At 30.3% G+C, this 25657-nt stretch overlaps 1 protein-coding gene across 6 annotated transcripts in view; it reads right to left on the bottom strand.

Moving 5' to 3' along the window:
• Nucleotides 1–233: 233 nt before the first annotated feature.
• The window catches only part of Rdl (Resistant to dieldrin), a 56172-nt gene continuing 30748 nt past the window's right edge, over nt 234–25657 (bottom strand). For 2 of the 6 annotated variants that reach the window (NM_001114337.1, NM_001114292.1), the window contains exons 5-9: nt 23829–23911; nt 15557–15694; nt 9669–9953; nt 5620–5777; nt 5250–5567 (exon numbers count right to left, since the gene is read on the bottom strand). In NM_001114337.1, coding sequence (NP_001107809.1) covers nt 5250–5567; nt 5620–5777; nt 9669–9953; nt 15557–15694; nt 23829–23911 — 982 coding nt within the window. Of the gene's footprint in view, nt 5568–5619; nt 5778–9668; nt 9954–15556; nt 15695–15823; nt 15962–23828; nt 23912–25657 lie in introns of all 6 variants that reach the window. The other 4 variants (XM_015984597.2, XM_015984598.2, XM_015984600.2 and 1 more) reach the window with 4 other exon arrangements.

The following is a 25657-nucleotide window of genomic DNA, read 5'->3' as shown; positions in this document are numbered from 1 at the left end:
TTTTTTAACAAGACGTAAACTTTTAAAGTTTTTTGCTAAAAATTAAGGTATGCAATATCTATAGTGAAAAATTTTATTTACCAAAAAAAATTCATAACTCGAATTTAGTAATCAACGGAGCAAAAAATTTATTTCAGCGTAGGACTTCTAGCTTTACTGTAGATTTATCCTCTATCTCTTTAAAGAAATTACAGTCAGTGTGGTTTTGTTGTGAGGGTTTGAAGTGAAAGTCGTTTCATTAAAATTTTTTTTATTCAAATAAAAACGCCAAACAGTATATACCTACGCAATACGTAGTTAATAAATAATTGGAATGTTTCAAATATAGTACATACAACTCTTTCTTATCATTTAGAATATTCAATAGTGAGCAATAGTCGCTCGCAGTGCGGGTGAGGGAGTGCACGGAGCCCGAGCCCTCCATGGAGTCCGCGCGCCCCCTGCCCTCAACGAGCTCGCCGTCACTGACACTGGCAAATTCTAAATTCGTTCGTTCGATCGTATTTGAAAAGTGTTGTTGGTTGGCGGCCGCATCATCATCATCATCCACTCGATCACACGAAGCGTCGTCGTCAGTTTCCGGTGCGCTCGCTGGTGGGTGCAGGATGCGGTGTCGATTTCATAAGAAGGAAGTTTACTCTGTTATTAAGTATTGCTCCGTAACTTCAGACTCTTGCTCTGTGCGCTGTGGTGCTACAACTCGTTTATAAATACTGGTGGAGTGTGTGTACGTTGTCGGGGAAATGTTTCGCTTAATTCACTGGGAGTTATTTACAGACGCGCGCTGCGCTTTGCCACGAAGAGGACGCCCAGAGCGACGCAGTTTTCGTCTGTTGTTCAATCTGTGCTGATCCGACGCGCTCGCAATTATGCTAAATGCGTATATACCATTATTTATAATATATAATCATGGGTCTAGTTATTTATATATTATGTACAGTCAGTGTCATCTAGGTATGGTATCAAGTTGACTACGAGCGCGTGTCCTATCTAAGTTTTTTTTCATTTATGTATAATATAATATTTGTATATAATTATATTTATTTTACATTTTTTAGAATTTCGTTTCGCCGCTTTCTTCCAACGGCTTCTGCATAGTATATGCGTGGATCCCTGAAGGAGTTCGTCTCCTGTTTGGGGTGCGGGTTTTTCGCGTGCGGACTACACACTAAATGCATTTTTCTTGGGCTCTGTGCGCGAAGAATATAAAACAGGAACGACTATCTTATGGGTTTTGGTTGCGTTGTTATATGTACAAAGATAAATAAAGTTTTTAACTCAACTAGACTACCTGCGACTAGATGTAACGATAATTAAACTCTTTTTACGCATAGAATAACTTATACAATTTAACTTATATATGTACTTGGCGGCACGGAAATTGACGCAACGATTAAACGGAACTTTTCAACCAAATTTCATACCTAGATTTTGAAACGCTACTATTTTTTGTCTATCGCTGGACTACTGAATTTTGCAAAAATCCAAAAAAGTGGAACAACCGTTTTGTAGCAAATTTTCGCGGCTTTATTTTTATTGATTGCGTTTTTTTGTAACAAGTATTGTCTTCGAGATATGAACGAAATAGCGCAAAACAACACTGCCAAAAATGGTGGATGCGCCGGGATAATTTTTCTTTACTTTTTTATAGCAATATCTCGAGAACTGTTTAAGATACAGAAAATGTACAGCCACTGTTTTGTAGCGAATTTTGTCGATTGTAATTTTGATATTGCGATTTTTTTCGTTTTTTCGTTGATTTGATTGTTTATAGAAAAATAAATCAATCGTTTTTTCAACTCATTTAAACTTAGATACAAATATTCAAATTGGGGTAAAAACTGAATTGTGATGTAATGATTTAATTTTGCGTAGAAAGTGGGCAATTATTACATTTTCTTCATTTCTAATTTTTACAAGAAATTATTGACTTTTAAGTGCTGATCTGTGTTTTCACTCATTAAAATGATTATTTCTTTAGTTTCATTGAGACGATGTAAGAAAAATAAAATTAAAATAACGCAAAACGGCACTGCCTAAAATGGTGGATGCGCCGGGATAATTTTTCTTTATTTTTTTATAGCGATATCTCGAGAACTGTTTCAGATACAGAAAATGTACAACCACTTTTTTGTAGCGAATTATGTCGATTTTAATTTTGATATTGCGATTTTTTTCGTTACATGTTTTGTCTTTGAGATACGAGCAAAAAACGTCAAAAGTGGTAATGATGTTTTTTTCATTTGATTCAATTGTAACTTTGTTTATAGAAAAATAAATCAATCGTTCTTTCAACTCATTTAAACTTGGATACAAATATTCAAATTGGGGTAAAAACTGAACTGTGAGGTAATGATTCAATTTTGCGTAGAAAGTGGGCTATTATTACATTTTTTTTTGATTTCTAATGTTTACAAGAAATTATTGACTTTTAACTGCTGATCTGTGTTTTCACTCAATAAAATTGATTATCTCTTCAGTTTCATTGAGATGATGTAAGAAAAATAAAACTTATATTACGTAGTCTAATTATATTCAGTAGAGCAATAAATTTATTTGAACGTAGAATTCTCATACATTCGTAGTTACTATTTGTAATATTGTCAATTATAATTGACTATTTTACTATTATAAATCAACTGTTTTTATTTAGGGAATAAATTTGTTTTGTATCTTATTTTGTAATAAATAACACCAGTTTGGTGATTTCTCACTATGTTTTGGCAACATTTTGCTCAAAAATCAAGCGAAACTGGGAATTTATTTTCAAAACGTGCTCAGGCGCTTAGAAAAGTTAAAAGTTGTTTACAATGTTCAGTATTTTTTTGTCACGCTGTGTTTTTTTACGTTCAATAAAATGACTCAGTTTGGAGAATTTTCTTGTTTACAAACAAACCAAGTTTAGAAAAAAGAACAGAATAACAGCAGTTTTTTTTAAATTTGGTAATATTACATTATCACAAATTTTTTTTCACGTCCTTTAACACAATTTTCTACGTGGTTTGCTTTTTCAACTTATTTTGACAAATCTGATTTTTCACTTCGTTTTTTTTTAATCTTTTCTTGTTCAAATTTTCCGAAAAACTAATATTTTATTTTAGAAACAATTTCATTTATTTCGTTTACTATGTAATTGTGAGATTCTGCTTAAAAACGAATTCTGCACGAAATAACAAAATGCCAACGGTTTTTAATCCAATTTTAAAATCTTTTTGAGTTTAACACTGGATCTATTTGTGAAAAAAAAAATTTGCAAAATTTTTAGCCTAATTTGGTTTGGTTATGTTTTTTTTCGGTTTGCTTTGACGAAATTTTGAAAAAAGTGGCTATTTGGGAAATTCATTTTGTGTCGAAATTAAAATTACTTTAGTTCCGTTGTATTGATCAAATAGTTCGAACTGAACTTTTCAGCTTACAAACGTCTTAAAATTTGATTTTTTTCTAGTTTGCGGCTTATTTAGAGATAATTTTGCTTTAAAACGAATAAAGCAGGCTATGAATTAGTTGTTGACCTTTTTTTTTCAGATTTTTAAATTTCAAAAATGTTCTAAAACGGTAAAAAAGACATAAATATGAAATAAGTTAAAGTTTTTGCGTCTTGTTTGTGCAAATTTGTGCAAGAAAATTTTATTTTTGTTTAAAACTAGACGAACTAAATTATACAAAGGAGGATACAGTAACAATATTTTCAGCTTAGTTTTGAGACTTTCTTATTTGCTTTCATGAAATTTTTGTTCAAATTTCAAATTTGAACTAGTTTAGTAATTTTTTGGCAAAATCTTGCAAAGAAACCAATTTTTTCTACTTTAAAATGCGTTTAAACACCATTTTTTATCCAGTCTGATAATTGTTTGACTTGTTTTAACAAAACTGGCTTAAAACGACGACAATTTCAATCTAGTTTAATGTTTTTTTGGTCGAAATTTTACAAAATAAGTAAGTATGTGGCTCGTAAATTGGAATATTGGAAGTAAAGCTAGTTATTAATCTCTCGGAACGAGCAAAAATGACTCTATTTTCAGATTTTGCCTAAGAAACCTCGCCAAAAAGTATGCTATTTCTAATTCAAAAATCTCGTACAATTGAATTATGTTTATTATTGAGTTGGGAAAAGCATGGAACTAAGCGTTTTTTGTCTGCCTTAACTATTCACTTTATAAAAAAACTAATTAATACATTATGATGTACCTTAGAAATGTGATCATTTGTCAGAAGTAAAATTTTTCGAATTTTTTTTTTATGTTTAGCAATTTTTTTTTAAATAGCACCATCCATCAACAATTTTTTTCTCAATAATATTGTATTCAAACAAGCATTTTTTTTAAATACATTATTGAAAAAAAATTTTGCTTCAAATTCACCACGAAGATATTCCACATTTGACCGAAAATATGTTTCATGCAGTGACAGCGTATCAAATCACAATTTATTAATTCAGTGAATTTTTTTCAGTGATTCGAAATTTTTCGCAAATTACAAATTCGGTCAAGTTTGAAAAATCTTACCGTAATGAGCTCGCAACACTGATTTAAAGAAAATATTATTGAATTAGAAGTCATTTTAAAGTATGGATTTTTAACCAAAAAAGTCGTTGTAATTGGGTGCCATTAAAAAAATGCATAACTCAAAAACTGAAAAAGATTTCAAAAAATTCTATTTTTTGAAACAATCACATTTAAGCTAAGTTTGTAATTTACTAATTATTTTTGTCGTAAAGTATACAATTTAGGCAAAAAAAACTCTTGGTTGCATACTTTTGTTCAATCCTGTATGTAGGTACAATCGGTTATTTTTAAAATGTCGGACATTTTTACAATGACCGCAAGTAGTTTGTGTCTTTGAAATAAAATACTGAAAACATGTTACATGTTTTCCCTAATAAACTTTTTTAATTTTATTTAACTACAAAATTGAGTAGTCTAGAGATATATTTGGGAATTTATGGCCGTGTGTTTGAAATTTGGTTGAAAACACTTGTTTGTTCGTTGTAACAATTTCGGTGCTCGCTGATTATGATAGTATAAAGGTCGTAATAATAACGGAAGTGTTGCTAGACGTGACAATGAGTTACCGATGAGAAGGTAGCGGATGTAGGTCCTATATACAAGACGTCTCGCCGTGGAAGCTACGCGAGTCTAAATCTATGGTCGTTGATACTCCTACTGAATGGATCCACTCGAATGTATGTCAGTTCCTCATTTCGGTATTAAAAATGTACAAGTGTTTATGAATCCCTTTCAAGCGCTCGTTTACTTATCCTCCTCCAGAAGCACTAGATCGTCCGCTACAACATCGGAGATGTGCAGATAAATAATCCAGTACATCAAGTTAAAACACACGAAGCACACGGGGAACACGATTCGCGAGTACTTGTCGATGTCCGAGGGCGTGATGCCGTACAGCTTGTTGATGTCCTTGTTGGGATGGATGATGTGCTGGGGGATGGGGGCGGCCGCCTCCTCGTCGGGGCCGCCGCCGCCGCCGCCCCCGCGGCCGCCGTTCACGGTGCTCTCGAGGGTGCCGCCTTTGCTGTGGGCCTTGGGATCGTGCACCTTGAAGCGCACCTCCTGGAACAAATGCTACACTAACAGGGGGCTGTTGCGCCCCAACTGGGCTTACATGACCGATGGGGCGGCTCACGGTCTGCTTGGGGGCATGGTCGCTGTCGGGGCCGCCGTCCACGTTCAGCTTCTTCTGCTCGGCGATCTTCTGGATCGCCAGGAAGCGGTTTTTTCGCATTTGGATACGTTTTGCCATGTAACCGACAGTGGCATATTCTGGAAATTAAACACTTGTTTTTTTTTTCAAATTCTCTAAAAAAATCATAATCAGACAAATTAACACAAATTTTGGTCGTTTTTAATTATGTGTCTGCTGAAAAATCAATAATAATTTACTAATCGGGGTTACTTTTGTGGTATCAAGAACTCCAGATTTTTTAAAGTTATACATAAGAAAAAGTGTGTAATGTGTAACGACGTAAAAATCCGGATTTGTTATTCCAAGACTTTACCACAAATTTTAATCTTTTTTTTAACGTCAATGAGTAAGTTTATAAACAGCCAATACCTAATGTTATTTAAAAAAATCCGCTTGAAAACACTTTGGTAATATTCCATAAAGGTTAATCTAGTTAAAACTAGATACTTGTGCCAGAACATTTTAGCTATTTGCATTTTATTCTACGCAAAACTTCATTTATAGGATGAACCAGTTTAGGATGAATCTTTTATTAATTCTTACGATAGGTAAAATAAAAACACTATTTTATTGTAATAAATTTTATTCCAGAAAGAAGCAAAACAAAGCGAAAATAAAAAAAAGAATTTAAATTTAAATTAAAAGAACTAATTTAGAATGAATCTTTCACTAATTCTTACGGTAGGTAAAATAAAAACACTATTTTTATTGTAATAAATTTTATTCCAGAAAGAAGCAAAACAAGGCAGAAATTAAAAAAAAAATTAAATTTAAACTAAAATAACTAATTTAGGTTGAATCTTTCATTAATTCTTACGGTAGGTAAAATAAAAACATTATTTTTATTGTAATAAATTTTATTCCAAAAACAAGCAAATCAAAGCAAAAATTAAAAAAAAATTAAATTTATATTTAAAATAAAAGAACTAATTTAGAATGAATCTTTTATTAATTTTTACGGTAGGTAAAATAAAAGCACTATTTTTATTATAATAAATTTTATTCCAGAAAGAAGCAAAACAAGGCAGAAATTAAAAAAAATAAATTTAAATGTATACTAAAATAACTAATTTAGGTTAAATCTTTCATTAATTTTCACGGTAGGTAAAATAAAAACACTATTTTTATTGTGACAAATTTAATTCCAAAAAGAAGCAAAACAAAGCGAAAATAAAAAGAAAGACTTTAAATTTAAATTAAAAAAACTAATTTAGAATGAATCTTTTATTAATTTTTACGGTAGGTAAAATAAAAACCCTATTTTTATTGCAATAAATTTTATTCCAGAAAGAAGCACAACAAGGCAGAAATTAAAAAAAAAAATTAAATTTAAACTAAAATAACTAATTTAGGATGAATCTTTTATTAATTCTTACGGTAAGTAAAATAAAAATAGTATTTTTATTATGATAAATTTTATTCCAGAAAGCACCAAAACAAGGCAGAAATTAAAAAAAAATAAATTTAAACTAAAATAACCATTTTAGGTTGAATCTTTCATTAATTTTCACGGTAGGTAAAATAAAAACACTATTTTTATTGTAATAAATTTTATTCTAAAAAGAAGCTAAACAAAGCAGAAATAAAAAATAAATAAATTTAAATTTAAACTAAAAGAACTAATTCAGAATGAATCTTTTATTAATTCTTACGGTAGGTAAAACAAAAACACTATTTTTATTGCAATAAATTTTATTCCAGAAAGAAGCAATAGAAGGTGGAAATTAAAAAAAAATGCACCAAGGAAAAAGGCAAATTAATTTGTTTTTTGCAACTTTTCAGATGAAATTAGGTAGATTTGTAATGTAATTATTGTACTAAATTTCTTCGTCTTAAATTATTGCGTTTTTATGTAAAAATTTCTATCGTAAAATCTTATTGGCGCATGTCTGTAACTACTGTGCATTACCAATATTTTATACCATCGTCAAGGATAAAATTGCAATTGATCTCCTGCTTTCGTCATAATAAAATAAAATTTTATTGTCTAGATCTAGAGAAATAAAGTTTTTCTGTTTTTGACGTTTTTTTCATTGTGAGATCGGAATGAAAAACAATTCTTACGTTTTGATCTTTTCTCTCAAGTTTTACTTTTTATTTGCTACAGGTTTTGATCACTCACCATGTGGCCATCTTCAGGCATCAATTTTGAATTTTTACAAAATGGTGAATAGATAAGAAAAGTAAATCCTAATAGATGCCTGAAGATGACTACATGAGAAGTGGTCGAAACATGTAGCGAAAAAAAAACTTGAAAGGAAGGATCAAAACGTTTGTGTTGTATTTCGTGCACCGTTTTGTTCAATGTTGAATTTTTTTATATTTATAACTGGATGAAACGATAGAGTAAAATTTTGTGTTGTACCTACATGACGATAAAATTCACCATTATCTTCTTTAACATGTCTGCTCCCAAAAATAAAAACAAATTTATCGTCTTTTATAACTTATAACAAATACGTAATAGATTTTAATACTCGTGAGATTTTTGGTAAAGTTTGTCTTAGTTTGTCACAACTTCTGGAGCATTTTTTAGAGAATTTTTTACTTTAGTTATCAGTTCACTAGTTTGTACAGTAACAAAAGATACTGATGCTTAGTTTAATGTGGTCTGATTAAAATAATGTTTGGATTTTTCTACGGCTTGTGAATCTATTTTTTAGAAGACAGGAGGTACAATCTGAGGACAGTCTGAAAATTTAATAATGGCTTGTATAAAAATAAGAATAAACGTGTAAAAATACGGAAAATAAGAAATATAAGTGCTTCACAATCGATATTCGAAAAATAAAATTTCAGAATGGCTCTACATTCGTACTACTAGAGCTAAAACTAAAAACATTTCTACTAGATAATACAAACTTAAAAAAAATGGTAGCAAATATAAACATACATATTTAACAAAATGGATTTCAAAAAAACAACTTTTAAACACTGTGGGTGAGGGATGTTTTTTAGGATCTGTTTTTTAATAATAACCAACAATTGAAAGTAGTTAATTGCAAATCAATTTTTTATTTTTACAAATAAATATAAAAAATTCTACTAAAGTAAGTGTACGCACATAAATCCTTCTTGACAATGTGTAAGGTTTAAGAGTAATTGTTATTATTATTATTTTTTTGAAACTATTATATTTATATCAGATTTAAAAATACCCACGAAATTAATATTTAATTATCTACCAGACAGCAAAAACTCGAAGTCCGTAGTTATAATCTTAGTTTTTTCTGCAACCAACTAACGTAGTGAAATTCTTAATTAATCACTCGAAAACTATAGGTCTTAAATAAAAAGGCTTTTTATATTTAAATTTTTTGCACGAATTTACTTATGCTTCTAAATTATGGCTTACAACTTCTATGTATTATTTTATTTACAAAAATTTTTTTTACATGTGAATAGACGGATGTTTCGGTAAATATATTACCATCATCAGCTTTCACATATATTTAAAATACAGTAACACTCAAATAATATTTTAACTAACAATAATAGCTTTATCAAAGTTAAAGCCATTTTTTATAGAAAAATGGTGACCGGCAGCCATTACACCCAATCTGCTTTTCGAGAAACTAATTGCTAGTTAAAGTATTTTTTAAGTGTATTTGTATGGTAAAAATATCAAAAAAATCTTTAGATATTTTAGGACTGACAAAGTGCTACTTCAGATTACTTAATTCTATTAGTTAGCAAGCAGAGAATATTAATCAGGCTTTTGAAAATTTTCGAAAACTCTTTGTGTTTTCTCACAAATTTGCTTTCACTAAACATTACGGCCAAATTAAGAATTTGATTCCCATAGAAGAAAGACGTAAGGTATTTTTTAAATTTGTAAAAGAAATTTGATTTAAATTTTTGTCGGAATCTTCAGATCCGGTTTAAGGCCCGTTTCTATATCACAAATAAAAAAAATTGTCTGCTAGTATTTTTGTTTTTTTTTAACTAAAAAGGGGAGAATTACTCACCTAATAAGCTTGCGAACACCATAACGAAGCATGTTCCCAAATAGACGTCGATCGATTTAACGTAAGAGATCTTGGGTAAAGCAGCGTTAGTCGAAGACATGAGCGTGGTCATCGTCAATACGGTGGTGACCCCCAGAGCCACTCTGGCAGGAGTAGCGTTACGATTCAGCCAAAAGCTAACCCAGGAGATGATGACGATAAGGCCGGACGGGATGTAGATTTGAATGAGGTAGTAACCCATAGAACGAACGAATTGGATTTCACATGCTAGGCGTGAGTAGTTTCCTGTGGTAATTGGTAAAACATGAATCAAATTTCAAGATTGAAGCTGATTAAAGCCTAGAAATTGGCTATTCGCACAACCACTTTCTGTAGTTTTTTCACAGACACGAAATTAAACACTCGCAATGTAATTAAAATCCAAACACCCACAAAAAATTGATTCTGATTGATAATATTTGTATTATGTTTTAGAAATTTTTCACTAATCAATAAATAAATGGACAAAATCCAGATCTACAGTCAATTGACATAACTGACATTACACCTACAGTCTATTTTTTGTAACAGAAAGTTGAATAATTCTGTTTATTTTCTCAAAGTTTTATTTTTACGTTTAAACTAATATTGAACTAATAAAAACAGGTGTTTTAAGTACTTATTCAAAAATGTACATCTTTGTTTATCATTATGTGTACAACACCCTGTGGATAATTTTTTGTATAACTTTGTTAGTTTCAGTTCTTATTTTTTTAAATTCATCTCAAGAACTAGAGAACTAGACGTGATAGAATAATTTTTAAGAGCGATAAAAAATAGGCATTTGGAAATTATTTTAAAAAGTGGTGTAAATAGCTGTTATTGAAAATTAATGTGAAATAATTGTATGTAATTTTTTATTAATAACAAATTTTTGTGTAAATAAACTTTTAGTATCTCTATGTCTGAGCTGAAAACATTATGAAGGAGAGAGGAGACTTTTGATACGATTTATTAATGTCATTAAATATAAATTTACAATTAATTGTACAAAAAGAAAACAGATTACTTTTTAAATGATTTTCTAACTTTTTTTGAATGAGTTATATGAGGCACAGTTGAAAAAATCAATATCTTTAAACTTATCAGTGCAACGAAATGACTAATTCGAAAGAAAAAAATTGCCATAATTGGCATTGTTATAAAAATCTAAATAAATAGAGGAAAAGGTGGAATGCTGATTACTTGAACGTATAAATTGTAAAAGATATAATAATTGCTGCCAAGTGACAATATTGAATTAGTCAGTTTAATTAGTAAAGAAAATTGAGATTTTTTTACTGCAGTCTTTTCTCAAATAGAATTTATTTTTTTTGTTGACAGAATTAGCTCGGAGCAGTTGTTTCATATCAAAAACTTAAATGTTGCTGATATGAAAGTAAAAGTTCTAATGAACATTTATAACAGTTGATTATAATAAATTGATCGAAAAACGTTAAGACTTTGGTATTTTAAAATATTTGCAAGTATTATCTGCATTTTGAGACTATTAGGTTCTAAGGGTGACAATTTTTATTGGAGGAAATACTCGTAAAAAGCTACATACAAAACAGATATGATACTGTTTTTGATGCTTTTGCAAATTTTTTTTCTATAATTCAAAAATATTCTGAACTTTTTTGATCAGTTTTTTTAATTAGTGAGTGCAATTATGTTGTGTTCTTTTGACTGCAAAACTTTTGCCAAAAATTACCCTGGTGTCTTTGTGCATAATTTTTTGCTCTATTGGGGTTTTCGTAAGGGTTGTTTTAAGCCAAAAGTCTAAATATGCTGCCTTGAATGTATAAATTGTAAAGGATATTACAGTTGCTGACAATATTTAATAAGTTAATTTAAATATAATAATTCGTATAGAAAATATTGATTTTCTTTTATCTGTCTAACACTGTCTCAGACATTAGCTATAAGGCCTTATACTCAAATATTTTTTTGGTTTGGTGGCGGTAAAAAACTTTTGACTGCAAAACTTTTTATCTTCAGGTTTTACTCGCAAATAATGTTTTCTTGCTGAGTTGGCGTTTTAGTTTGAATCAATTAAGAGTTGTTTTAAATCAAAAATCTGTTGTTGCTAAGTTAAAAGTACAAATTGTAGATGATATTACAGCAGTTGAAACAATATGTAGTAGGTTCATTCAAGTATAATTGTTAAAGAAAATTTTGATGTTATTAATTTATGTTTTAATCTTTTCAAAGACAAAAGTTAAAAGGTATAAGTGTTTTTAAAATATTTTTAAAATAAATCGTATTTCTTCAGCTCTAAAATAGGTTTAGGTTTAAAATGTTTCAAAAAATGTCTTAAAGTTTTTCTGGAAGCATACTTTCTTAGAAAATTGATTGCTAAGTAATTTTTGTTTGGTGGAATACATAATAATTAGGAAGAAAATGGAGGAAGCAAAGAATTCTTTAGAAAAAAATCAGATTCTAAAATTTTTTGCTTTTAAACAGAAAATGCTTATTGATTTCAAATAGAAATTTTAGAAACTTTACTTCAACGAATGAAATAAAAAACAATCTGAGCCAGGATTAACATTTCGTTATTAAAACTTTTTAATAAACTTTAATATGATTTTTTACGCAAACATTTGTAGTTTTTTATTATTCTGTTAACGAAATTTTACTTATTATTTTATGTTATATTTTTGTTAATAAAGAAATATCTACGAAATTGTGTGTGAACATTAAATTTTTGTTTATAGAGAAATGCAACAAATCGCAAAAAATTATTTTTTTGCAAGTTTAGCTAATAATGCGAACTGATGTCTAACTATTACAATGTGAATTATTAAATAATTGAAAACCATGGATTGAAGAAAAACAGCAAGATTATTATTAGCACAATTAATTATTTGTTAAATGTGGTGCCACAGTTATCACATTCGTTCAATAAAATTAACTGACTCATGTGTTATCTAACCTTTATGTATGCGTGGTTATATTTCGGTTATGCTTAGTGATCTAACCATTATATTGCCCTTATATAACTTTTGTCTAAAGTTTATTTAAATAAACTCATAGTAGATTTTAATACAAATTAATATTTTAAATATCTAGAATAAACAAATTAGTGCTTCTAACCAGCCTGTTTGGAGTGCACAACAAATATTGTTCATGGTTTGTTGATTCCTTGTTGAAAAATTCTAAAAGAATTTTTAGGAATGACTTCTGCAAGAAAATGTTCGATGAACAGAACTGACATAGAACTACTTATGTTAAGACCGAAGATGCTGTAGGAGTAATAGGAAAGGTGAACTGCCTTCTTACGGCAAAACTTTTAACGTAGTCAGTGTTATCTTTTTCTTCCAAAGAACAAGAGTTTGTCAAACTGTTAACGAATTACAGTTATCAGGAACTATAGTATTACTATTTTCAAAAACGTATTGTTCACTGTTTTCTTCATTGTTTCTTCAACTTTGGACAAATTCTCCGAACCCAGCTTGAAGGATTAAAGGATCGACAGGTAGAAAATGAGAAAACATTCATTCTTAGAATAATTTGCTTTGGTTTTGACAAATTCATTTTTTTGTGATCAAAACTAAAATACATTTAGGTAAGCTTTTTCAGCTTTCAATTAAGTAGAAATTCAAGTTGTACTCTACTTACATGATAAACAATAAATATAGATGACGATTCACGTGTTTGCAACACATAGAAGTAAAGAAAAAGCAAAAATCACTGTTGAATGCATTTTACGACCAACAAATTAGATAATTTTCCACCATATAACCAAAAATTTCTTAGGTCACTTATTTTGTTTTGTAATTATTATTATAAAAGCCCGGCAAATATTAAATATAACTGCAACATAACCATGCTTAGATCACCGATATATAAACTGAATCTAGCATACGCTATATTGCATTACATATATACTGCCGTGCTAAGCAAGAACGTCGTAACTGACTTTTTTGTCAAATTTGAGATAACACAAAATCTGAGATCAATAGTGCAATAACTTTGATTCTAAATAACTTTAATAGATATTATCCAGAAATTAATAAGACGAAATACGTAAATAAAATTGACGTAAGTGGGGTTTGTGCAATATTACTTAGCAAGAAAGTCGTAACTATAAAATGTATATGAAACCCACTCATTAATGAATCAAAAATTGTATATTTTTTAAAATTAATCAAAAACATTAAGTACCACCAAGTTTGGTTGATTACCAAGTCGAATTACAATTAAATAAACAAAAAAAAAAGAGTATGACTTTGACGATTTTGTCAATTCGGTTGGAAGGACGAGTACAAGAACTAAAATTAAACAAATGAAAATTGAACACTTTTTCAAATGGCAAGACTACAGTTCACAGTACAAATTGACCAAAATTATTAATCGACCTTACCTAAGCGACATGACTAACGTAACGTTTGAACGAGGAAAAAAAACATGAAATATAAATGCAGTTTTGGTAGTGACTTCATAGAGTTAAATTTCCTAACATCAATAACATCATATCCAAAAAACCCACTCAAAAACACACAACAAATGGCATAGATACAGAAAGAAAACAGGAACTCTTAAAAAAATTTAAAAATATTCTACCAGAAAACCGATTGATTTTTTGGCAAAATTTGCTTTTATTTCAAAAGTATCGTACGCTAGGTGTAATTTCTTGGGTACATTTTTTTATAAATTTCCTGTTGTTACGTATTATTTCATTTGTTTAAAGCCGTTAATAAATATTTTTGTAGTTACGACTTTTTTACTTAGTTACTTTTACTTAATTAAAAAAATAAATACAAAAATTAAACGTCGTATGTGGAATAACAGCGATTTGACAAAATAATGGATACAATTGCATACATATTTCCTTTTTACAAATAAATTGTTAGGTTGACTTCAGTATTCCATGTTACTAGCATTTAAAATAACAGTGCATTCTGAAAATGTAGAAAACAAGACATAACTCAAGATTCATATAAAATCAGTTACGACGTTCTTGCTTAGCACGGCAGTATAGCAGTTATATAACCGTCACATAACCTTTGCTGCATACGCAAAATATAACCATGGTTATAAGACTGATATATAACCTAAATCTAGCTTGGGCCATATTGCTTTAGAAACATAACGGTTATCTATTCGTAATATAATCATGGTTATAGACGCTAAACATAGCCATGGTTAGATAACCGTTATATAAACTGAGTCTAACATAACCAATGGTTAGATTTGTGTATTGCGGTTATATAACGTTATATAACCAAAAGATAACTCAGTAAAACTGTGCTACTAGGGGGGGGATATAAAACCGGTCCAACTCTTTAAACAAAACAGATATGATGCTGTTTTTGATGCTTTTGCAGATTTTCTTTACAATTCAAAAATATTTCTAACTTAAATAGTCAGTGCAATTAATGTAGAAAAAAAATTTTTATTGCATTTTCATTGAAAAAATAGTGACAAATAAATGTTTCTTTTATTTGTTACTGACTTGAAAGTATAAACTGTAGACGACAATAATTAGTAAGTTAGTTTAATTATAATTCCTATCCAAAATATTGATTTTTTTAACTGCCTAACACTCACTCAGAAATTATTATAGGATTATTTGCTGCTTTGAACGTTGGTCAGTTAAGACCACGTTATTGTTAAAATAAGTGTTTGGACTTCAGTGAGTTATTCGTGACTTTGAAAAACTACAGCGGTTGTATCTACCATGCTAGGAACTTGTAACAAAAACCAGGTGGGAATAAGTAAAAAAAAGATCGTTTTGATGATGAGTAGTCCAATCATTTCGAATAACCATGCGTTTGTTAATAAAATGCGAACAAAAACCAAGCCGAATGTAGTAAAAACTGAGACGTTTGATCTACATTGTTACCAATCTCCCAGGTTTGTGGTACCTGTGGTGAGGCTGATCTCCATGGCCCTTTGTCTGTGCCCTAGCACCTTAAATTGCGGCAGCGAAACTTCATTGGAAACGCCCACCGAGTTGGGCCCTTCGTTCCATTTATATCGAATGTCTCGCATGGTGTAACCGACTGTAATCACAAGCCAGTGCTAGCTGCGGATCGGCGGCGGCAACGCACCGCAGCCGAATCGAACTCAAACGGGGTGGAAAAACGAACTGAACAGGAGGGAAGCAAAGGGGGACAGGTGCAGGTGGTTACCTGTGGTCAGGTTAATTACGGTCGCCCTCTGCCTGTGGCCCAGCACCCGGAACTGTGGCAGCTCCACTTCGTTGCTTATTCCGACGCTCTTTACTCCCGAGTTCCACTTATATCGGATATCTCTCATTGTGTACCCGACTAACCCGGCCGCCAGAACAGACAAAGCACGTCATTCGACAGCTCGGATGCAAAGTGGTGTCTACCCAAGACGGGCTTGGGGAAACACGACGATAATGAGCGGCTTTCTAATCACACTAATGAACAAGCCGTCCATCATTTGGGAGCACTACATGAATTATCTAACTACTACTAATCATGGATGATCGGGTCAGTGGCGGGCTGGAAGACAAACAAGAAATCACATCCGACAAGCTGAGAGATTCAAGCGCAAGCAAGTGCAAAGCGGATGGCACAGGACAACTAGTTCACTTTTTTCTTTTTTTTTGGAAGCATTTCCCTCCGAAGCCAATCAAATTAGATGCATTTTTTTCAGTCAGTAGTACATTTTAGTTCAATTCCTGGGTTTACAGCCAAGAAAGCAAGTTAATCGTTTTTTTTTTCAGTTTTCAGATGTTAAATTCAAATTTTGTGATTTTCTGTCGCCAGTCGACTCCAAAAACGCTGATTTGAAACAATTTTGAATTTAAAATTTACACCGTTTTGTAGATTTTTGTCGCCGATTACAACGGTGCTACACTTTTTAAAAACTGGTTAATTTAGCGTAATGGTGTAATTAGTGTTTACCAGACAAAATTGATAACTGTTTCGAATTTTGTGGTTTTTTGACACCAATGGACTCCAAAAAAGCTAAATTTGAAACATTTTTGAGTTTTAAATCTGACACCGTTTTGTAGATTTTTGATGCCGATTACAACGCTGCTAGACTTTTTAAAAGCTGGTTAATTTAGCGTAATAGTGAAATTAGTGTTAACAAGACAAAATTGATATCTGTTTCGAATTTTGTGGTTTTTTGACACCAATGGACTCCAAAAAAGCTAAATTTTAAACATTTTTGAGTTCTAAAATTGACACCGTTTTGTAGATTTTTGGTACCGATTACAACGGTGCTAGACTTTAATAGTGTAATTAGTGTTAACAAAACAAAATGATTAACTGCTTCGAATTTTGTGGTTTTTTGACACTAATAGACTCCAAAAAAACTAAATTTGAAACATTTTTGAGTTTTAAAATTGATACCGTTTTGTTGATTTTTGATGCCGATTACAACGGTGTTAGACTTTTTAAAAGCTGGTTAACTTAGCGTAATAGTGTAATTAGTGTTAACAAAACAAAATGATTAACTGCTTCAAATTTTGTGGTTTTCTGACAACAGTGGACTCTAAAAACTCTAAATTTGAAACAATTTTGAATTTAAAATTGACACCGTTTTGTAGATTTTTGACGCCGATTACAACGGTGCTACACTTTTTAAAAACTGGTTAATTTAGCGTAATGGTGTAATTAGTGTTAACCAGACAAAATTGATAACTGTTTCGAATTTTGTGGTTTTTTGACACTAATAGACTCCAAAAAAACTAAATTTGAAACAATTTTGAATTCAAAATTGACACCGTTTTGTAGATTTTTGACGCCGATTACAACGGTGCTACACTTTTTAAAAACTAGTTAATTTAGCGTAATGGTGTAATTAGTGTTAACCAAACAAAATTGATAACTGTTTTGAATTTTGTGGTTTTTTGGCACCAATGGACTCCAAAAAAACTAAATTTGAAACATTTTTGAGTTTTAAAATTGACACCGATTTGTTGATTTTTGATGCCGATTACAACGGAGTTAGACTTTTTAAAAGCTGGTTAATTTTGCGTAATAGTGTAGTTAGGGTAAAGAAAACAAAATGTAAGTCAAAAAAGCTTAAAAACTTTGTTGAACACAATAAAATATTATTTTAGAGTGACTTTATCGATTTTTATATAAAAAAGTGCAAAGAACATCGGAATATTATTTTGTGAGTAGGCAGATTACAAAAATTTGGACTGCTCGTTATTTTAATGTCGAGTTAAATATAAACTTTAGGTTAGAGCCAAAAAAACATATTTTCAACTTGGAAATAACCTGACTCTTGGACTTTCTCTAAATTATTTAACTCTTAAGTTAACTCAATATTAAAACGAGTTTTTTTAAATTATTTGTCAAGTCTGAACACAAGTCTGAATTTAAAACTTACACCGTTTTGTAGATTTTTGATGACGATTACAACGGAGCCAGACTTTTTAAAACCTGGTTAATTTAAAGTAATTGTTCCATTTGTCTTTTGATATGGAAAATTTAATTTTGCTTTGAAACCTCAATGTAATCGACTGGTTTGACTATCGGAAAAAAAACATTAATTTTTCTTATTTGTTTTCATTTGGATAACTTTGTGGATAAATAACTTATAAATTAATTAAATAACTACAAAATAAGGAAAAGGCAAATTTTTTTTAATAAATTGGAAAACGAAAAATGACAAAATAATTGCTGAGCACGACATACGTACATTTTAACAAGTTATTTTGTTCTTCAAACTTAACTGTATTATAATTATTTTGAAAAGAATAAAAAAGTATATCGTAGTTAAAGAACTCTTTCTGAATTCTCTTGAATTACTTCATCATACACTAAATGTGATAAATTGTTAAACTTTTTATTAGAACACATTATGACTTCTTCAAATGATAATAATTACTGTTCTTGAGCTTAACATCTGAGGTATTCTTCTAAGTTTGATCACTTTTTAATTCATTATATTTTTAAAGTAAAAATACATTATCTTTGAAAGACTATCATAAAATTTCTAATTATTGTGTTAGATGTTTTATTTACTTCTGTTGAGGAATGGTTTAGTTTAAACTTTGACAAAAAAATTAAAATCGACAATTTTACACCATGATTAGAATTAAGCCTACAGCGAATATCTTACTGTTTCGATTTAGCTATGGCAGGTTTAGGTTTGTATTTTTTTTCTTGGTCTTACGTGCGTTGTTCATATCTTGATTTTTATAAACAGATCTAATTTTTTTTAATATTCAAGTTTCTACATAAACCATAAATGAATAATATTTTTATCAAAATTTTTGCATGAACACCAAAACATTAAGGACCGTTACTTCAATGTCGAGTTAAATATAAACTTGAAATAACCTGATTTTTTATTTAACTTAGACTTTTCTAGCATCTAACTAAGTTGTCAGAAGGGGTAGAAGTGCTTAGATTGACTCAGAGTTATTTAACTCTAAAGCTAACTCACTATTGAAAAAAGGTTTTCTTTATTTTTTATCAATATTTTACATATTCTGCACTGTTATTGTTATTGAAAATCGTCATTTTGTTGTATTTGTTCTTGAATTAAAGTTATTATTATTGTTCTAATTTTGAAATTTCGTCTTAAAGTTTCACGTACAAATTTTGGAAATTTGTTGGGACTTATTTTAAATGAAATTACTGGAGTTGGTTATGAATTAATAAAATCTTGTGTTAGTTTTTTGGAGTTTTTTTCTAAGTAGACTGACTTTTTTTTAACCTAACTGGATTTTTTTGCTGCTCGAGTTTACCTACTTGGAATGGGAATTCCGTTGAATTTCTTAAAATCGTCGAAATTAATTTGGAATTAATAGAAATAACTGTAAATTTTTTTGTACTGTTTTTATGGAAATACATTTTTTTAAGTTAAGTTTTAGATCGGCATGGATTATGACTTATAACTTATTGAGTTATTGACATTGGGTATTTTTTTTTAATGATAATACGTACTAACAACGCTTATTTAGATCACCTCCCTAATACTTATTACTTAATAAGTCAAGTTTTTGTGATGGCAATGTTGGTGCGTTTGATTCAATTTTAAGGTCTAATAGTTTTGGATTTTATGTGTCAATTTTTGATTTTGTAGAAAATGTGTTTAAAAAATGTTCATAAATGTTGAAAATGTATTTTAGGTCAGGTCAGGTAAGGTCAGGTCAGTGATATGGGTTTTTATGATTAGTGAGGCGATTCCTTACTTTTGAAATGATGATTTGGTTTTTTTTTCTTGCAAGAATAAGAGGAAGTATAGAAAACTCTACTGTTTCAAAGTGTACAGTAAGAGTGTTTTCATTTTTCGTTAAAACATCAAACGTGTAAATTAAGTTGCTAATGATGTTTTTAAAATTAAGTTTTCGGAATTTCATCTAACCAATATCATTATGTAGCTTAATTTCTGAATTCTCTACAAGAAAAACGTTTAGAATATTTTGTCTTGAAATTTTTTAAATGAGTCCGATTTGATTGGCATTTGTTGTTGGATCGTTGTTTTTTTTTGAGAAGAAAGAGATGCTTAGTGAGAGGTCATGCGGGTGCATGCGTGACTGTCGGCCGGGAGTCGGGCCAGTGGTTGTAGCACATAATAATAATAATAATAATAAATGCGGCCGTCTGTCCGTGAGTCCGGTGTTGTGACGACGGACGTCTGTCCGGGCGCCGCGCCGCCACAGTGCAGAGCGGTGAGCAGGCCGTACTGCTGTTGTTGCTCACGACACGAACACTATCGGTCCTTCCGCGGGTGCTGTATTCGAGAAGGAGACCGCAACCAACCACAACATACAACTCAAAAACATAATCATAAGGAAACGCAAACATTAGGATTTTTGCGGCTGCGGGGCCTGGCTTGACCCAAGGACTGTGATGCACTAAACCGTTAAATACTTCCAATAACTGTTAAAATCGGCGCTCAAATAACAGTTACTTTTAATAAGTTACACGAATCGGTTGCTTTCTAAAACTGTTGCAGCCGGCTTTCAAATGACAGTTATTTTTAATCAGTTACACAAAACGGTTACTTTTTTCAATTGTCACATTTTGCAGATAACTATCAGTTACCTTCATACGAACCGGTTGCTTTTTATAACAGTTACAACCTGCTTTCAATTGAATGGTTGCTTTCTACAACAGTTACATTTAATAAGTTGCTTTCTAAAACTGTGACAACCTGCTTTCAAATGACTTTTATTTTTAATTTTAATGTCAGCAGTTACACGAAACGGTTATTTTTTACAATCGTTACATTTTGCTGATAAGTAACAGTTACTTTTAATGCATCACGCCAAACGGTTGCTTTCTATAATAATTACTTGCAAATAACAGTTACTTTTAATAAGTTACACGAATCGGATGCTTTCTAAAACTGTAACAACCTTTTTTGAAATGACAGTTATTTTTAATGAGTTAGATGAAACGGTTACTTTTTACAATCGTTACATTTTGCAGATCACTAACAATTACCTTTAATGTATCATACGAAACGGTTGCTTTTTATAACAGTTACAACCTGCTTTCAATTGAATGGTTGCTTTTTACAACAGTTACATTTAATAAGTTACACGAACCGGATGCTTTCTACAACTGTGACAACCTGTTTTCAAATGACAGTTATTTTTAATTTTAATGTCAGCATTTACATGAAACAGTTATTTTTATAGAATCGTTACATTTTGCTGATAAGTAACAATTACTTTTAATACATCACACCAAACGGTTGCTTTCTATAATAATTATTTGCAAATAACAGTTACTTTTAATAAGTTACACGCATCGGTTGCTTTCTAAAACTGTAGCAGCCGGCTTTCAAATGACAGTTATTTTTAATGAGTTACACGAAACGGTTACTTTTTATAATTGTTACATTTTGCAGATCACTAACAGTTACCTTTAATGTATCATACGAAACGGTTGCTTTTTATAACAGTTACAACCTGCTTTCAATTGAATGGTTGCTTTCTACAACAGTTACATTTAATAAGTTACACGAACCGAATGCTTTCTAAAACTGTGACAACCTGCTTTCAAATGAGTTATTTTTAATTTTAATGTCAGCAATTACACGAGACTCACATTTTCTACAATCGTTACATTTTGCTGATAAGTAACAGTTACTTTTAATGCATCACGCGAAATGGTGGCTTTCTATAACAATTACTTGCAAATAACAGTTACTTTTAATAAGTTACACGAATCGGATGCTTTCTAAAACTGTAACAACCTTTTTTGAAATGACAGTTATTTTTAATGAGTTAGATGAAACGGTTACTTTTTACAATCGTTACATTTTGCAGATCACTAACAGTTACCTTTAATGTATCATACGAAACGGTTGCTTTTTATAACAGTTACAACCTGCTTTCAATTAATTGGTTGCTTTCTACAACATTTATATTTAATAAGTTACACGAACCGGATGCATTCTAAAACTGTGACAACCTGCTTTCAAATGACAGTTATTTTTAATTTTAATGTCAGCAGTTACACAAAACGGTTATTTTTTACAATCGTTACATTTTGCTGATAAGTAACAGTTACTTTTAATGCATCACGCCAAACAGTTGCTTTCTATAATAATTACTTGCAAATAACAGTTACTTTTAATAAGTTACACGAATCGGATGCTTTCTAAGACTGTGACAACCAGCTTTCAAATGACAGTTATTTTTAATTTTAATGTCAGCAGTTACATGAAACGGTTATTTTTTACAATTGATACATTTTGCTGATAAGTAACAGTTACTTTTAATGCATTACGCCAAACGGATACTTTCTATAATAATTACTTGCAAATAACAGTTACTTTTAATAAGTTACATGAATCGGATGCTTTCTAAAACTGTGACAACCTTCTTTCAAATGACAGTTATTTTTAATGAGTTACATGAAATGGTTACTTTTTACAATCGTTAAATTTTACTTAGAAGTAACAGTTACCCTTAATGCATCACACGAAGTGGGTACTTTCTAAAACAGTTACAATCTGCTTCCAAATAACAGTTACTTTTGATGCGACACACGAGTCGTTTGCTTTTTAAAATTGTTACAATCTGCTTAAAAATGACTGATATTTTTGATGTTTATTGTCGACAGTTACACACACAGTTATGTTTACAATGGTTACATTTTGCTGATAAGTAACAGTTACTTTTAATGCATCACGCAGAACGGTTGCCCTCTGTAACAATTACTTGCAAATAAAAGTTACTTTTAATAAGTTACACGAATTGGATGCTTTCTAAAACTGCTACAACCTTTTTTGAAATTTTTAAAAAGTTACACGAAACGGTTACTTTTTACAATTGTTACATTTAACGTATAAGTAACAGTCTAGTTAATGCGTCGCACGAAATTGTTACTTTCTATAACAGTTACAACTTGCTTTCAAATGATAGTTATTTTTACGTTGAATGTCGGCAGTTACACAAATCGGTTATGGTTTACAATCGTTACAGTTTGCTGATAAGTAACAGCTACTTTTAATGCATCACACGAAACGGTTGCTTTCTATAACACTTTCTTTCAAATAACAGTTACTTTTAACAAGTTACACGAATCGGATGCTTTCTAAAACTGTCACAACTTTCTTAAAAATTAAAGTAATTTTTAATGAGTTACAAGGAACGTTACATTTTACTTATAAGTAAAAGTTACCTCTTTAATGCATCACATGAAATGGTTGCTTCCCATAACAGTTACAACCTGTTTTCAAATAACAGTTACGATTAATGAGTCACTAATAACTGTTTTTGTAATAACGAGTACGAGCACCACTAACTACCGTTATTTTAAATTAGTTTTGTAAAATGACTAGTTATTGGTTACAATATGTAACTGTTATTTTCGAATAACGGTTACAAATAACTGTTATTGCCATTAGTATTTTTTTGGAAGTCAGTTACAATAAAATAACAGTACATCACAACCTGGGGTCAGGCCAGGCCGCTGCGTGTTTCGGCTCAAGAGTTATCTGTGTGCTGGGTGCTATGTGTGTGCCCGAAGCACCGTTGATGGCTGCTGGTGCTTGCTGATGGGATCGACAAGTCAAACGAGGGGCGTTTGCACAAAAGCACGGACACAGGTATCTTTTGACGCCCTTTAACTTATTTTTTCATCTAATTAGTTTTATTTTACATAATTATCTATGTATGTATATCGATTTTGTACAAATTGATTAGTCACTGATTAGTCTTAATTAAAAAACGATACTTACAACTTTCTATTTCTATATGGCACAGTTGACGATCCATAGGAAAGTATTGAAGATTCATGGGACACGACGCCGTAATTGTTAATCTGTAAAAAATTACCAACATGTAACAAGTGCATATATTTGTCAATAAAAGTCTACATGTGATCATCGAAAACAAAATTTTTAGGATTTTATGTATTAATTAATGGCAAAATGCCCGAAATTGATATGACCATTTAAAATTTGTCATTTTTCTTTATTGTTATTTGTGATACCTTTTTGGCTTATTTGCGAAAGTCTCTTGATTTTAATGGCTTTTTTCAGAGCTGAAATAGATATAGCATAATTGAAAAGGCTATTTTCTACTTTAATTGAGCAAAATTTATAGTTTTCAGTAGCTTCTTGACTCAAAATTTGCCAAACGGAATTAACTTTGAAACAAACTAAAATGAGAATATTGTGGCTTATTTTGTCAGAAAGAATTGATGAAAAATATGCTAAATCAATCAGAATTAACTGATATAATTAGCTTGAATCGACGATTTTATTGCTTTTTTGACTAAATCTACTGATTTTTTTGGGTTTTTGGCTCAGAAATGTACAAAATTAATTGAAATTGGTTTATTTAAAACTGCTTTTAGTAAAATCAGTTTCTAGTGAGTTTCTATCTCAAAATGTGCTGAAACGCTTAAAATAACTTAAACAGCGATTTTGGACATAAAAGTAATTTCAGCTTATTTTGACCTAAACTGAATTGTGTTTTTAGCTAAATGACTATGTTACTGGAGTATCATGACATCGTCGACTTTTTTAATGTTTTGATGAAAATTTGTAAACTAATCGACGATTTTGTAACTTTTTCCCACGAAACCAATTGATTATAATTGGTTAAATAACGTTATTTATACGTTATTTTGGCGGAGTTTTTAGCTTAAAGTACATGCTAAGTCGCTCTGAACTTTTCGGCATACTTTAATTTACTTCAAACACAGGTTTTTTCTGAAGATTTAAAAAAAATGAAATTAAAAACCGAATTTAGACAAGCACTACATTTGCGGCTTTGTTTGAGTTAGATATTGTTTGAAATAATGAGATTAATTTTTGCTATTTTTTGGCTAGTTTTGACTAACCCTGGTCAAAATCGCTTAAGATAAATAAATTTTATTCAAAAACGTGTTAATTTGTTTGGCAAAATTCGTCAATTTTATTGATTTTTTAGCTTTAAAACATTGGTATTCTATTGGTATTTGTTAAAATAGCATTATTGAGACTTAAAGCAATCATGATTTTTTAATTTTTTTTTACAAGATTTACAAATATTAGTATTTTAATCTAGAATGTGGTAAACTGCTTGGAATTTGTTGAAATTTAGACATAATTTGGTAAATTTTTTTGACCCATCAGTTTCTTACTCAAAAATGTTAATAAATCTTTCATAATAGCAAGAAATAAGGTAAATTAGACATAATTTAGTGCATATTATCTGGCTTACCTCAACTTATTCTTTCGAAATAGTCTGGAAAATAAACGTAAAAACTACCCATTTTTTTAATCTCTTGGATAAGTAAGTAAAGTTCTTGATCAAAAAAATTTAGTCTTTTGGAATTAGCTAGAATGGCTTATTTAAACATAGAACATTAATTTTCTTGCCTAATTTGTGCAAAATCTGTCAACTTAAATAATATTCTGGCTGAAAAACGTGTAAAGTAATCAGATTTGAACAAATTTAAGGCTCTTTCAATTGTAGCAAACTTTCGTTTAAAAACGCATCAAATCACTTGGATTTAGCTAAAATTTGCACTTTTTTTGAGAAAATAAACTGGTAAGCTAAACTTCTGTGACTTGGACAG

This window comes from Tribolium castaneum, chromosome 1 (genome assembly GCF_031307605.1).
Source record: "Tribolium castaneum strain GA2 chromosome 1, icTriCast1.1, whole genome shotgun sequence".
NCBI classification, from domain to species: Eukaryota; Metazoa; Arthropoda; class Insecta; order Coleoptera; family Tenebrionidae; genus Tribolium; species Tribolium castaneum.
The sequence above is the reverse complement of the archived record's forward strand: the minus strand, read 5'-3'. Positions and strand labels throughout refer to the sequence as shown.